The sequence below is a fragment of the Anguilla anguilla genome, chromosome 11 (assembly GCF_013347855.1).
Source record: "Anguilla anguilla isolate fAngAng1 chromosome 11, fAngAng1.pri, whole genome shotgun sequence".
NCBI classification, from domain to species: domain Eukaryota; kingdom Metazoa; phylum Chordata; class Actinopteri; order Anguilliformes; family Anguillidae; genus Anguilla; species Anguilla anguilla.
The window spans coordinates 33,139,343-33,155,531 of NC_049211.1; the positions used below are offsets into that span (position 1 = coordinate 33,139,343).

The window sequence follows — 16,189 nt, forward strand, 5'->3', positions numbered from 1 at the left end:
GTGAGAGACCCGCTGTCATTGTCGTAATCGTGTCGTTACCAAGCCCCGCAATGCCGAGAGCTGAACACCGAGGAGTCCTCTCAGCCTGCTAGTGCTCAGGCTCAGTTCCCTTACAGAGACTGAACACTACTAACACCAATCAGCCTCAGGGCTGCCCTGCATTATTTCAAAGAACTGGACCAAATCACATTATCAGTGAAAAAAAAAACTACTTAGCACTTATTGGAACAAAACCACACAAACTCAACACAAGATTTGAGTGTGATTTGGCCCTAAAAAGAGCTTATTCGACTATGGCGGCTGGTAACTATCTGAGAAAAGCAGTGACAGCGTGCGGACACAGTGAGCGCAGCCTGGCCGTAGAAACTGGACGTCACAGGCAGACCTGGCTGTCCAATGAGGACAGGCTGTGCTCCCACTGAGATCAGGGGGCCAGTGGAGACAGAGCTGCATTACATTACATTTATTTGGCAGACGCTTTTATCCAAAGCGACGTATAAGTGCGTACTGAAGGTCACTGGCACAGCTACAAAACACAGGTCCGATAAGGTACAATTCTCATTCATTATGGGTATCGGTTATCCATAGCCATGAACGCCAAGCCTAGTTTGTGCAGTAAGCATAGGCTGTCAACAAAGAGAGGGAGGCACACAATGAGCGGTTCATTCTGTTTTGCATTCGAGGTGAAGCTAACTCCATCCGTTCGTTTGCAATCCGTCTGACAATCAATCAGTGGTTAGCACGCTGACGGGGGTGGGGTAGGAGAGAGAGAGCGAGGGAAAGTGTGAGAGACAGACGAGGTCGTTCAGAGGGAGAGGGAGATGAAAAGAGAAAGGTGTGGTAAAGGTGAATGCGGGTGAGTGAGACAAGGCGGAGGAAGAGAGAAGGGGAGAGCGAGATGGAGAGAGGGAGAGCAAAAGGGGGGAGAGAGAAAGGAGGGTGAAAAGAGAAAGGTGTGGTAAAGGTGAATGCGGGTGAGTGAAACAAAGCGGAGGAAGAGAGAAGGGGAGAGCGAGATGGAGAGAGGGAGAGCAAAAGAGGACGGGAGAGAGAAAGGGGGGAGAGAAAGGAGGGTGAAAAGAGAAAGGTGTGGTAAAGGTGAAAAAGAGGATGAGGGTGACGAAGGGGAGGAATAGGATAGGGGAGAGAGATAGAGAAGGAAAGGAGAGAGAGGAAAGATGAGGGAGAGAGAGAGAGGAGCTGCTTGTCTTCTTTTTTCTTTTTAATTATATATTCTTACTGTAGTTAATTACTGTTATCACTACGCTTTGGCAATATATATTTTTAAATATGTCATGCCAATAAAGCATTTGAATTTGATATTTGAAATTTGAGAGGAAGAAGGGGAGAGAGAAAGAATGGAGAGAGAGAGGAAAGGGGAGAGAAAGAGAAGGAAAGGAGAGAGAGAGAAAAAAGGGGAGAGTGAGAGAGAGAGAGAGAGGAAAGGGGAGACAGAGAGAGTGAGACAGAAGGAAAGGAGAGAGATAGAGAGAGAGGAAAGGGGAGACAGAGAGAGAGACAGAGAGTGAGACAGAAGGAAAGGAGAGAGATAGAGAGAGAGGAAAGGGGAGACAGAGAGAGAGACAGAGAGAGTGAGACAGAAGGAAAGGAGAGATAGAGAGTGATTTGGTAATGAAACGCTCTCCCAGCCCGCGGGCACTGTGAACGCTGGGCCTGGGGCTGTGGGTGCCAGTGGGGCTGCTCTCGGGCAGATGGACGGGCTCTGATAAGGCTGGCGCCGGTAATAGACTGGGGGGGGGGTGGGGGAGGGGGCGGCTCCAGGATCCATATCCGATGGGCGGGAGATTAATTCCCCTACGAGGGCCCGCCAAGTCGCTGCTGAAAAGCCGGGGGTAGCCAGGTCACACGTCTTACTGAGAGCCGGCTCCGCGGTCAATGCGGGGCAGCTAGGAGCCATCGATAACAGACAAAGGGCCCAATAAAGTGGGGCTGCGGTGATCTCTCTCAATCTCTCTCACTCTCAATCTCTCTCTCTCTCTCTCTCTCTCTCTCTCTCTCTCTCTCTCTCTCTGTGTCTCTCTCTCCCTCCTACTCTTTTTGTCTCTCCGTCTCTCTCACTCCGTCTCTCTCTGTCTCTCCCCCCCTCTCTCTCTCTCTCCCTCTCTCCTGTGTTGCAGTTCTTAGAGGCTTTACAGATTTCATGTCCCATCTGTCCTTGGGGCAAACTGAGGTCTTCTTTCACTGCGGCCGTTAAATAAGTTTTCAGAAGAGTAGGGGTGTTGACCCTGCTGTCCTGGCCAAAATTCCTGCAAAAATGTGGCTCTCTACATCCGGCCACCTAATCGACCCTTACATCTGATTGGCTGCACAGTTCCTTGTAGGCTCCACCCACTTTGATTGCTCTGGGTATCACTGTGAACGAAGACAAGAGTTCCTGGTTGGGGCTCCCAGTTAAATAAAGGGAAAATAAGCACAGGTCAGGTTTGTCTAGACACTGGACACTGAATGTAAATCAGAAATGTTTTCTTCCCACTGCCAGCAGGGAGCAGCGTTTCAGGCGGCAGGTTCCTGAAAGGGCATCAGTTGGCCATTGAGCCCACACACTCAGGCCTCCCATACGAGTTATTTCACCAACTTCTGAAGTAACCTCAGAGATTTTTTCTTGTTATGTATTTCTTGAATTTTAAATAAAACAAAAAAAATAGAAAATGGGATTTATCCATCAGCATTTGTTGATATGTTTTGGAGGGCAAAGAGCTCGAGTTTATATTGCTTTATATTTACCGGCTGGTGTTTTTTTTTTTTTTCCTTCATTCGCAGTGATCAGCAAAGCTTGCATCCTCTGCACGCTTTTTGGGGGGGTGGGGGGGGAATCTAATAAATCTAGGCTCAAATCAAAAGAATTTACGAGCACGGAGGAACAGGGGGAGCATTTTTCTCCACGTGAAAGGGATGTTTAATACCTGCGTCGAGCAAACTCGCAGCCAAAAACAGACGCAGATTCAGTGCAGACAAAGTTTACTTTGGAGCCGCCCGCCCCCAGTCCGTCTCCCCCCTCCGACCCCCCACCTCCGACGGATGAGCTCACGGTTTACACCCCGGCTCTTCTGCGGCGAGAAGCGCCATTTCAATTAACGCGTTCTGTTTTTAAACCCGTCGTCTGAGGAGTGTTTGTTCAGTAGTTCCTCCGCAGGAGCGTTAAGACTTCCGTCTCTTTGGTGCAAGACAATAGCAGTTACAGGTGAATGCGATTTCTATTTTTAAAATCCGAGTTGGCGAAGACTTGGACCGTTCGATTTGTCACGATCATTGAACTTGTGTCTTTAAAAAAAATGAAACCCAACTATTTTTCAGATCAGTAGTCTTCATCTTTATGTATTTTTTTTTATATAGAGCTGGGATTTTCAACCTTTTCCGGTCCAGAGACCCCCTGCTAGACTCAAAGGCATCCAGGAGACCCCCCATCAGAAATCGAAAGGGTTTTAAGAAAAGCTTTTATAAAGATTACTGACCTGGTGGGATTTGCCAGATTTCCATTGGGGGCTGGGAATGGTTGGAAATGGCTATCATAAAGAGGGGTGGAGGGATCCTATCTGTGCCTCAGTGGGCCAGGGACCTCCTTCAGTACCTTTAAGGACCCCTGGGGGTCATCTGACCCCCCCCTGTTAAAAACCCAGGTTTTAGGGCATATCACAGAACAGGCAACATCAGTGAAGTTATCAGGCGTGAGCGAAATCCAGAAATAACTGTCCTGCGTATCCTCTGTGTCACTGCGGTGCTCACGTCTCCGTGCGGACTGAGGCTGTCGGTCGAGTCCTCGTTCTGAAACGAGTCGGCTCGCTGCAGGCCCCGGGTTATACAACGGGCAAAGAAACGAAAGGAAACGAGAGAGCGGGAGAGAACCGTAAGGAAATGTGACCGATTTCAAACGGCGAGGGCTCGGTACGGAGAAGAACCGAGCTGCGGTCGCAGCGAGCGTAGGCCGCGCTCCTTTATTTTTAACGGTCGCGTACGTGGGTCTCGAGTGGGGGCGGGGGGCGGTTGTGTGTGTGTGTGTGTGTGTGAGGGGTGTTCTCTGTCTCATCCCCATCCCTCTCCCTGCAGTATCTTTTCGTCTGGGTGGGAGTGGGGGGGGGGGGAGGGAGAGAGAGAGGGAGAGGGGGGCGGGGGGAAATTTACGGGCACCCGAGGCGGGCAGTTACCGCGGCGACGCGGGCACGGCGGCGCGGCGGCGGGCGAGGGCGCCGGGGTCCCGGAGTAAGTACCGCCGGCAGCCGTCGCCGCCGCGGCGGACATCTGTAACCACCTTAACGGTGTTGTCACACGCTCGGCACTTTTATGGGCGCGAATGCAAACACGCGGGCAGCGGCGTCCATAACCCCGCCCGGGAGGGGGACGGGGGGACGGGGGGGGTTTAATGGCACTGATGTTTGAAGAAGGGGGGAGGGGGGTGGTTTTGGGGCTGTGAATGTGAAAGCTTTAGCCTGCATGCTTATGGTGATTGAGGGTCGCTGATTTTTGTGTGATTTTTAAACTCCTTTGTTAGCGATCTGCGACGCTGTTGTTTAATCCCTCTTTATCGTGTCTGCAGTTTCTTTTCTTTTTTTCCCCCCCCTCAGGGGGGTTGAGCCGGTCGTGATCCTGTGCGTTATGGCGCATTTTAGGATTGCGTTTTATGTGTCGTTATGTCTTCCGCCATAACCACGCTCACTTACAAATTATTTATAACGATGGCGCACTGTGCTACTGGCCTTCGCTCAATAACGGAATAATACGCTTTCTGAACAGTCTAACCCCAGTTTTCATTTCAACAATTTTTCAAGCTGGGAACAGCCTCTTTAAAAAAAATTTTTTTTTTTTTTTAAGACAGCATTTTAGAAATTGTTATTCAGTCAGGGTAGAAGCAGATAGGGTTACAGATTGAGGTGGGATCGCGCCTAACCCTAACACAGTGTATCAGTGTATATTGTAAGTATAATGCAGTTATTGCTCTGTTGAGAAGTAATTAAAGCTGTTATTAGTGCTATCCAATTTTTTAAAATGTTGTTTTTTTTTACTTTCTCAAAACTTTTTTATGATTGCGGGGCACTCTCTCTCTCTCTCTGGGGCCTGAGCTCGTTCCTGTACTCCTTGTTGGAGGTGAGGGGTTCAACGGTTATCGTTTCCTGTCGGACTGCGTCGCGCTTCGGTCCCCGGACCCTAATTAGTATCGATGCGCCTCCTCCGGGCTGCCGGCGTCGGCGGGGGATTTGCGCCGCGCCCCGGCCCGCCCCCTCCCCCGGCGGCAGTTAATCGGGCGTCGCCGTCACGAACCCTCCGCCCCGCCGGCCTCCGCAGTCCTCACCCCCGCTCCGGAGGATTACAGCGCCGAACCCGACTCCTCTCGGGACGCTCAGAGAGCTCGTAAACGGACGTCAGAAAGCGGCAAGCCGTGCGAACACGCCTGGGAGGAGGAGGAGGAGGAGGAGGAGGAAGATGGAGGAGGTGGGGTGCGGGGAGGCGTGGCCGGCCTCCTGTTTTTGGCGCAGATTTCGGGCCGGAGAGAGAGAGACGTTAATTCGGTGCCTGTATGTATTAGGGTGCGTGACAGGTTATGCGTTTCCGTTGGTAACGATGATTAAGGACACCCGCGGGCTCATCGACGGCGCGTGGCGTCGATGGAGAGGTCCGGGCGTAAGGATCGATAGCCAGCCGGAAGGCGTGCGCATGCCGACGGTCGTCGGCACGCTCCGCTCGCTGGCCAATCGACCTGCAGATTGATCGTCAAACGGGTTCCCATCGACCGGATGGGGTCAGCTTGAACTCGAATGCAAAACAGAATTAACCGGTCTCTCAATCTCTCTCCCTCCCCCCCCCCCCCCCATCCCTCTCTTCCTCCGTCCCTAACGACACTTACGTATAGCATTGCCGAAGCAGCATCGTTTATGTAGAATATTAGCAACAGCAACACCAGGTAAGCATCAGGTATAAGATGGGTATTAGATACTTATGCCTTTATTCAATGACATACTATTTAAAAAATAACCACCATTAAGTCTGTGTTCAGTCTGCTCCTTGACCCTGGTGCTATGTTTGGACCATCACATTGTTTCCTGCGCTCAAATCGATTGCTGCGTCCTGTTTGATATTACATTCAGTCAAACCTGTTTTCCGATTTCCACACATGTGAGAGTAGTGCACCTCTGTGCCTGCCCGACCTGTTGTACACAGCATGTATTGTGTTCTCTTGGTAACCGTGCTCTCTCTCATTCTCTGTAATTTTATACTGTTCAGAGCAAGACGTTTTCCTGAATTGGTTTCCTTCGTGTCTCTCTCTCTCATGCTCTCTCGCTCTCTCTCTCTCTCTCCCCCTCTCCCCAGGACATGGTGCGCCGTGGTGAGATCATCGACGACGCCATGGAGGATGAGTTCTACCTGCGGCGGCTGGACGCCGGGCTCTTCGTCCTGCAGCTGCTGTGCTACATCATGGTGGAGATCAGCAACTCCGGCATCCCCCAGGTCAGGGGTGGGGATGGGGTTGTGGGGGCGGGGTTGGGGGATTGAGGGGTGGGGGGGGGGTGCGGCTGGGGTTGTAGCGGTTTGTCGCAGCCCTGTGGTCTAACTACAGTGATTAATAAGTCAGACACCAGCCTCTTCCTCAGTTTCACACACATACACACACACACACACACACACACACAGACGCACACACACACGAAACACATGCACTGACACACACACACACACACACACAGAAGCACACACATGCATACATACCCACAGACACCCAGATGCATTCACACACACGCTCCAACCTTGATCTCCAAATCGTATGCAGAGAACCCAGCCAGCCAGAGCCGCTGCATACTGATTAAGACCTGAATGAAGAGGATTTGGGATTAACACGCAAACGTGAGGAGAGGATCTGTGCGATTGGTCGGGATTTTCTTCTCGCTGTGGTGTCATAATGCACCCTCCTTCAAAATGACACCCCCCCCCCCCCCCCTCTCCTGCACAATGAAAATAAACATAAAGACCTCTGTTTTCTGGAATCAATGTCGCACCGCGCACGGGCACAGTCATTGGTGCAGAACATGGGAGAACTGGGCGTGGCTACTGAACCTTGTCATTTCAGTGGCCAGAGGCAGCCACTGCACAGTTCACGGTGCACGGCACAGGTGGGAAATGGGCTGGATCAGGCTGAATATATTATTATTCCATCACGGCCAATCAGATGACCTCTTTTCATTCCCTTTAAGAGCCGTGCGCGTTGTGGCCTGGCTTACTGTGAATTTCAATAGTCTACCACTGCAATGGAAGACAGCGAATGTACTCATTAGAAGAAGCTTCTCCCAAGAGAAACGTGCGAAGGAAGACGTTTTCCTAAGCGTGAATTTTTATTTTTAGGGTTCCTAACTGTACACAGAGAGAACTAATGCAGTTCATGCGTGTAGCTTGCGTGTAGTTATCATTTTATCTACGGTCACGTAAAATGAAAAGGTTGTTCAAGTTCATTGTCATTCGTTGCGTTTATTGTCATTCTTCTCATTACTGACGGGTTTAAGAAAAAGAACAGAATGCAGTACCCTGGGACCACAGTGCAGTATAAGAACGGCCATAAACAATTAAAAAACGGAATTAGCGTTCTAAAACAAGAAAAGATAATGAGCAATAAATGCAAAGTATGCATTTTTCCTGCTTGGGGGATTTGCATCAAAGTCAAATTGGACAGCAAGTTAGATCCACGAAAACTGTTGATTGGCTTTTGATGAATTGGCTGTGAACCTGCGAGCATTGCTTTGGAAATGAGCAACTCGCCATACGCTGGGCTCTGGCCTGCACCTAAGACCTGGTCTGAGCAGGCGGACGGGGAAGCTGTCAATCACAGACTGCGCTAACACCGAGTTTGCAGTGCGCTTCACTGATGCGTCACCCAGCAACACTTCTTCCGCCACTTCGGCGCGCGGCGAGCGTCAAAATTCGCGAAAATTCCGCTTCGCGACCGCCATGCGCCGGCAGGAAAATAGGGCGCAAACTCTCACACTTCATTCCTTAGATCCCCGGGAATGCTCATTTAGTATTCCCTACGCATACGGCTGTTTGCATTCCTGGAGAAGGCGTTGTCCGCGGGGAGCAGTGGGAGCAGCTGGCGATGGCGGCTCAGGCTGTGAGCATGAGCAGTACTGGAGGCTGGGCTAGTGATAGCGCTTCAGGCTACGAGTGCTAGCAGTACTGGGGGCGTAGCTAGCGATAGCGCTTCTGGCTACAAGCACTAGCAGTACTGGGGGCGGAGCTGGCGGTGGTGGTTCTGGCTGTGAGCGCGAGCAGTACTGGAGGCTGGGCTAGCGATAGCGCTTCTGGCTACAAGCACTAGCAGTACTGGGGGCGGAGCTGGCGGTGGTGGTTCTGGCTGTGAGCGCGAGCAGTACTGGAGGCTGGGCTAGCGATAGCGCTTCAGGCTACGAGCACTAGCAGTACAGGGGGCGTAGCTAGCGATGGCGGTTCAGGCTACGAGCGCGAAGCCTTACAGGGGGCGGAGCTAGCGATGGCGGTGTACCTGCCTCCTCCTGCATGATGAATTGGCAGGCCTGCCGTTCTGTCTCCAAGGGCATCCATCACCGAACCTCCGATATTAAAATGCAGCCTTTACCGCGAGCGGCTTTTCTTCCAAACTGAAGCCTACAGCCCCCCACGCCCACCCCTCCCCTTCCCGCGGCCTTCTGGGAGCTCTCCGAACGATTGACTCAACGCTCCCGGAATGAAACGACACTCCCGATTTGTTTTACTTCCCCAGCGCATAATGTGGCTTCCTCAGCCCCCTGCTGAATGACAGCCAGACCTTAGCATTACCCAGAACACCCTGCTTTCCGCACATCTTTGTACCTTTTATATTTTGCGCACATAAAATATGAGAACTAAATAAATGTTTTGACACAATTATACCCATTTTATGTGTATGTGTAATGTTACTTAAAATGTATTCATGCACAGTCCATTGAAGTGTGGACACTGGGTAAGGTAAAAGGGTGAGCGTGTTTGTGATACAATCATGTGTCAGAATAACTGCATCTCATTACATAAACCATACATCAGGAAGCAAAAGTTTGGTTTATATATCTGTATTTAAAGGGAATAGGCTAGGACGAGGGAATTTCAAGGGGTACAGTGAATGTAACTTTCGGCTATCTGTGGAAACTGCATACTATGCTGGTAGCATAATGCTACTTGATGCCTCATCCACAAGAATGTTGTTCTGTCATTTAGCAGATGCTCTTATCCAGAGAGACTTAGAATGCAAACATCCCCCCCCCCATGCCCCTGCCTTACCCTCTCCCTTCCCCTCCATTTCCCTCCCTCCCTCCTTCACATCTCTCTCTCCTTCCCCCTGCCCCCCCTCTCCCTCCCCTGTCTCTCGCTCCCTCCTCCCCATCTGTCTACCGCCCCTGCCCTCTCTGTCTCTCACTCTCAATCTCTCTCTCTCTCTCTCTCTTTCCCCCCCCCCACAGCTGCAGCAGAGAGTTCATCAGATCTTAAACCTACGAGGAGGCTCCGTCAAAGTGGTCCGGCACATCATGAGAGGTGAGTCCCCCCCAGCTCTATCTGCTGTCTTACAGTAAGTGGTTTTCACACTGGTAGTTCACTCCAAATCCAGAAACGTTTTGCCTCCAAATTTGGTAACGTGCAAGACTTTTTCCAAACCCAGGAGCAGACCGAGGGAACCATACTCGAGTTTCCCTGCGCGAGGCGGTCTGAGAAGGATTCCTGTCAAACTGCGGCACGGTTCGCATCCAGTGCGAAAGCAATAGGTTCTCATACAGGAAGAAGAATGATGTGCGCATGACATCATCAATGGCAGTCTACTTGCTGGCCAAGCAGAAGTTTTATTAATGATCGCATTCTATGCATCTACAGCATGACTGCATGTGAACCACCATTTGCGAGATTTTCGGTAACGACCAGAGGCGGTTGGTGAGCTAGATGGGACAGGCAAACCTCTCTCACTGGTCTCAACCGGTTTTAATTGATTTCCCTTGATTAACAAGTGCGCCAACGGTCTAATCAAGCCTGTTTACCACACTTGAGAGCTCGCTGACAGGTGGCTGTCGGTCGACTTTGATACCCAGTTTTCCCCTGCTACATTTCCTCTTGTTTTTATAGTCCTTTAATAGCATTCTTGTTCCGTTGGGAGTATTTTCGAAGACGATAAAATGTCCAGGAAGATGAGCTACGGAGAGAGAAGTGGCTCAAAATGTGGTGGTTTGCTGAAGAAAAGAAGGGGACAGCTGGTGAACCCTCCCATTCCACCTGGTCCATTCTGAACAGAGCAACTGCAGCGAGCAGGATAACGATCTCAGTGCACCCCACACATTTTATAGAGGGTTTCAGAAGCTTGGTTTTGGGCCCTTTTAAAAAGGGGTGTTCACACCTCTCGTAGGCTGGGTGTTTGTTCTTGTTCTTGCGTTATTGTCCTTTCACTGCTCCTCCCCGCTCCTGTTCCACTGCTCAGAACGAGTCAGGCTGTGCACCTTCCTGCTCCTGTTCCCCCTCGCTCCTCTTCCTCCCCGCTCCTGTTCCCCCTCGCTCCTCTTCCTCCTCGTTCCTCTTCGTCCTCGTTCCTCTTCCTCCCCGCCCCTGCTCCTCCTCACTCCTGTTCCTCCCCACCCCTGCTCCTCCTCGCTCCTGTTCCTTCCCGCTCGTGTTCCGCCTGGCACCGCACCCGGGCGATCCGGGATCTTGTCAGGCGGAGCGGCCGTTTGTCGAACACGAACCGCAGCAGTAAAAGCCCATCTGCGAAGCGGCCGTCAGCAGCATCCTTTCCTCCTTTCTCATCCCTCCATTTCTTCTCATCCTCTGTCGTCCTCCCCTCACATTTTCCCTGTGACTCGTTGGGTAGTTATTTGTTTGGCAGAGGGGATTAAGGCGATTTGGCGGCGGGGGTGCTTTCCCGCGGTGGGTGTGGAGTGGCGGTCTCGGCGGCGGCGGCGCGGAGCCGTGCGGGTAGAGAGCCGTTTGTCAGTCGCGGCGGCGGGAGCGTGTTGTGAAGCTGAGCGCCGCGCGGTCGGACCCGTCCTTCAGCTGCAGCCACGCCGAGCGCGCTTCCTCATCCTTCAACCTCGGCGGCGTCTTCGTCGGGTGATGAATGCAATCGCCGCCGCGTTAACGCAGGACCAACCGCAGATTCCCTCCCTCTGCATTTCTGTGGTTTGCCTGCTTGAATCCAAATTTGAGCGCTATAATTGATTTCAACTCCCATCATCCTCTTAAAAGGGATTTTTTATAAAGGGGACTGACACCCGATCCTCATATTACCACTTATGTCACATCTTAGCAGAGCACAGTGTTCTTATTTTCCCCAGTCTGTAAAAAGGCATTTGAATCTGAAACCCAGGGTTCTTTTATGTTTGTACGGGCTGAAGCGTGGGCTGGTAGATGCAAGGGCATCTCAAAACCCAGAATGCATAATGTTGCTTTGTGGCTGGTGGTATCCACATGTTTTCCTCTTAAAAGACTTTCCCTGATTTTGTTTGGTCAAGAGTTCATGAAGGACATGGTGCCTGGTGTTGCTTGTATCATTTCAGGTGTCAAAATGATGAAAATTTTCTCAAATGAAAACAATGTGGCCACAGTTACATGCTGGAAGTCTGTTGACATGAATACAGTTGAGACCTTGGTATATCTGAACAGCTATACAGTCCCCCTTTCACTCACACAATTGTTTTTTTCCCCTGCAAGCTGAACGCTTAAAGTTGGGCAATAATTGTTCTTCTGCCCTTGACCTCTCAGTGTTAAAAAAACAAAAGCAAAACCGAGAATTTGCTAAATTCTCACGTCTCATATTTTGGATGCAAAGTGTGTGACTGCAGCCGTGTCGATGGCAGTGCTGCCTCACAGAGCCCAGCTGGCAGTGAGAATGTTTGGTGTTGAACACGGCTGGTTTGGACAGAGTTGAAGGTAGGGGCTCTGCACCAGAGGGCCATGGGGAAAGTGCAGAACCTGCGGGCCATCAGGAGGGTCAGAACTCAGCCAGAGGACGGCAGATCCCCTGCCTGTGGAGGAGGATGGCGGGAGATGCGTACTGTCATTGACGGGTGTGCGTGTACGCCCCACGCTGCTGCCTGCGTGCGCTTTTACACGCAACCGCAAGCGTTTGAAGTGTGTGCACTTCTCCGTTTATTGAACTGGGAAAAGAATAGAAGGAGCGGTTGCATGTATTTTTGGAAAGTGCTGAAACATGCCATAGATGTGCTATGAAAAGCACGCAGTTTCCAGTTCTCGTCTTCACTGAAAGAAGAGCGGACAGTCCGGCCGTTTTGTGTGTTTTCCCAGTTTGTTCAGATGGGGGAAAGCAGAGAGGGTTAGATGGGATCACATGTTGGGGCTGGCTTTCGAGGGAGATGCGGAGGAAACTAGGGGGTGTGGGGATTGGGGTGGGGGGGGGGGAAGTTGGCCCATTACCCTGCCAGAGGTGCCAGGGGTGATAAAAGCGTAGCCGGTTTCTGCGTAGGTGCGTAGAACAACACGCTTCTCCGCGCTCATAATTTATTCACTGCCTGCGCTCTGGGATCCTCTCGTGTCATATTTTACGCGCGCACGTGTTTGTATTCCGTGGAAATGTGCTGCTGTCGGCGTTTCTGTCTTTTCTAAGCTGAGGAAACGCTTCCCGAGCCCACGTTGCATAACTTCACACTCGCCGACTGCCGCGTCTCCTGCGGTTGGGTGTTTGTGTTCGGTGCTTTGTACGCGGGGCACAGCGAGGTCCCTCCGCGGGATTCGAACCGGCAGCCGCTCGGACCCCGTTCCCCGTCTCGCTGCCTGCTTATTGCGAGCAAACAAGTTGCTTGCGCAGCGTTAACGCGCTTAACCGACTGCCCGTCGCGGTATAAATACGACACCCCCCTCTTACAGGAAAGGGCGGTGTCGCACGCCCCGACACACCCCTTTGGTGGACAGAAGAGTCGGACACAGGGGGATGCAAGAATTCCGGAATATTCCGGTATTTATTTTCTAATTCACCAGAGAGAGAGAGAGAGCGAGAGCTTTTCACCCCTCACGGGATCCAGGTAAACAAAATAATAAACTAACACAACAAACAAATATAACAAAGACAAAAATAAACAAAATTGCAAAGAGCTTTTCAGTTTTTTCCTTGCTGGTAACTTCCTCTCTCTCTCTCTCTGGGGTTATGAATCCTTCGGTCACAGACCCCTGCTGGGAAGAGAACACACTTTTAGATGCCTGGACTGATTAGTGATGCGCTCCAGGTGCGTGTGCCTGCTTAACGAGTAGGCGTGGTCCCCCGAGGAGGATTCCCGGTTCCCAGGCGGTATGCGTTAGATGCGGTTTGGTGCAGCCGCCCGGAGGGTGTTGATTGGCGTTTGGTGCGCACGGCGGGAAGGCTGGGCGCGGCGAGCATCGATGGAAACCGCCGACTCGCCAGGGAGCGTCGTCTGGGTCTTAGTGAGCACATTCCTTTCCGAGGATTCTGCCTTTCCTTTAGGCCCCGTATTCTCCTCTCTTCCCCCTTCTCTTCTTTTCTCATCGGGGTTTATCCGTTTATTTCTCCCTTCTCTTTTCTCATCGGGGTTTATCCCCGTGTCTTCTCCTCCATCCATTCCGGCTTAGTGTTCTAATCCCCGGCGATCGTTACCTGGGCACCGCCGCGGCAACGGCTGTCAGCGTCTGACTCACAAGTGGGCTCGCTTTCACGAGTAACGCCTGTGCTATTTCATGCTCGCGTGCCTCTCCTTCCGAGAGGCTGCATGGGGGGGAGCTGGGGTGGGGGTGCGGGGGGTGGGGGGGGTCACGAGAAATCCCACTTCAGTCCTGCTGTTGCTGAAGCCCCTTCAGAGACCTCGTTGTCGAACCCGTGTGAAGACTCATCTCACGCTCACACGAGCAAGCGGCCTGCCAAGACTCGCTGTTTCCTCATGTTCTAAACCTCCAGAACACAGAGGAGGGTCCCCCATTGCTGTTTGTGCTGCCGGTAATGGGAACGGGCTGAAACACACGGCCCGTTCTGATAGGGCGAGACTCTCTGGAGGGCGGGTCCACTGAAAGGGTCTGGCCGATGTCCCTGCTCTGGGTTCTACTGCTGTTATAACGGCTTCAGAGCTCGAGTATTTGAGTACACGGTCTTATTGACCATGGAAATAGTGCACACTCCCTGACCCCACCACACACACATACCCTAACACACACATACATATTCACTCGCACGCAAACGCAGATGCACATGCACACGCACCAACTCGCCTTCACATGGACTGTCACTCCGTTTACATGCACAGTTGAAATCGACATATATATTAATAGCTCGATTTGGCCAAAGATGAGATTTAATTGGATCATTGTCGTCGTCCCAGTATATATGACTCGGAAAGAATCGATTTATTGACTGAGGTGTGTCTGACGAAGGCTTCTTATAAATCCTGCTTCCTCCAATTTTGTCGCAACTTTTTTGAATAGTTCGCCATTTCGCGTTTGTCTTCCATCCATGTATTTTAGGATATTTAACTCCTTTAGTTGTGATAGCATGAAGTTGGTCTCCTCGTCCGTCCAAAAATGTGCTTTTGGTCATTTGTCGCCTTTTTTAGTTCATTGCAGTGGTGATAGAAGTGACAATAATTAAGTGGTACTGTGCTGTTAGCCTTTATTGATCGCCGTACAAGGTTAACCTGAAGTAGCTAGCACAATCGGACAGCACTAACCCATAAAAATGTACTTTGAATGGTACTTGCTCAATCGAACGGTAAATGTGAAAAACATTCCATTATAGTCAGCGGCTCCAAAATTTTCTGTCACACCCTCAGTAAACGGCAAAAGTCCCAGGAGAAGATGGAATCAAATCTTTTAAAGTTATATATTTTCTGAAACGTTATCGATTCTGCTTGGCCACCGTGAGCGTATAGTTGCTATGTAAATTATGGAACATGCGCAGAACGCCTAGGCCAATTTTTGGCCTATTGAAGCGTGTACATGCCGTCGTAAATCCACCCCCAACCGCATTATCTAGGTATGTTAGTCCGACTCTAAAAAAATCGACTTAGTACGATTTCAGTCGGACTGCAATGTTTACGCGATTTTTAAAAGTACAATTTTAGCCGGACTAAAACAATAAATCGACTTTTTCAAACATTATGTAAACCCACTGACTGACGCACTCACACACACACACGCACAAACACCCACACACACACGCAAATGCTCACAGGCTTATGTGCTCGTTTGCAGACGCCCACACACACACCCTCACACGTTGCTCTCTCACGCACTCTGATACTCACCCCCCCCCCCCCCCCCCCCCCCCCCAGATTACTCAGCAGCTCACTGAGCAGAGCAGGAAGCAGGAAGGCCTGACTGCTGCTGGGGAAAAACACATTTACTCCACTTTTGATTTGCAGATTTGCGAAGCGATTCTCTTTAGGGAAATGGAAGCCAGAAGTGGAAAAAAAAAATATATATATATATATATAAAGATTTGATTGAATTCTGCACCGAACCCAGTTTTCTGAATCTCTCGATCACCCAGTTTTTTTTATTGTGTGTGTTTTTTGTATTTCAGAATACGCAGAGAACATCGGCGACGGAAAGAGCGAGGAGTTCAAGGAGAGCGAACAGAAGAGAATCATGGACCTGCTGGAGTGCTTCTAGGCCCATTCCAACCTCCCCCAACTTACACCCCCACCCCCCCACACCCTCCGGGAGATGGGGTTCCCTGGGATTGTGGGATAGCGGTCCAGGGGACACCACGTTTAACACCCTGTTAAAAAAAAAAAAAAGACCTGTTTAAAACCTCAGGATTTTTCCACTCAAAGAATTAAACTTTGGGGTAACATTTCCTTTTTTTAAGACTGCCGTACTCAGATTAATTTTTTTGCCCTGTTATGTAAATGACCTTTTTAAAATAAATGTTTGTTAATATTGTTGAAGCATAGGGCCAAGTAGGTGTTTTTATTTTAAGGCAAACATACAAATTCAGTCGTCTTTTACACTGGTCCACGTTTTGCGTGTGGAAGATCTTTTTCTAACCGACTGGGAGGTTATGGTGTCATTTTTAATGCGTGCATTTATCCTCAGCCACGTAGCTAAACGTAGACGCTAATTTTACGTGGATAAAACATAACATGCTCATTATGCCGAGGCAGCTCAGAGTAAGTACCTTTCCCAAGGGAACACCAGCACCCTTCGAACCAGAGACCTCGTAGATGCAGTTCCCTAAACGTTGCACTACATTTCCACCCTCTGTGGT

The 16,189-nt window shown here is 50.6% G+C and overlaps 1 protein-coding gene across 3 annotated transcripts in view; it reads left to right on the forward strand.

Annotated features, from left to right (window-relative positions):
* The window catches only part of ctnnbl1 (catenin, beta like 1), an 82,652-nt gene extending 66,863 nt beyond the window's left edge, over positions 1-15,789 (forward strand). For all 3 annotated transcript variants that reach the window (XM_035383238.1, XM_035383239.1, XM_035383241.1), the window contains 3 exons: positions 6,322-6,459; positions 9,447-9,519; positions 15,503-15,789. In XM_035383238.1, coding sequence (XP_035239129.1) covers positions 6,322-6,459; positions 9,447-9,519; positions 15,503-15,591 — 300 coding nt within the window. In that variant the 3' untranslated portion in view covers positions 15,592-15,789. The remainder of the gene's footprint in view (positions 1-6,321; positions 6,460-9,446; positions 9,520-15,502) is intronic.
* Positions 15,790-16,189: the final 400 nt, after the last annotated feature.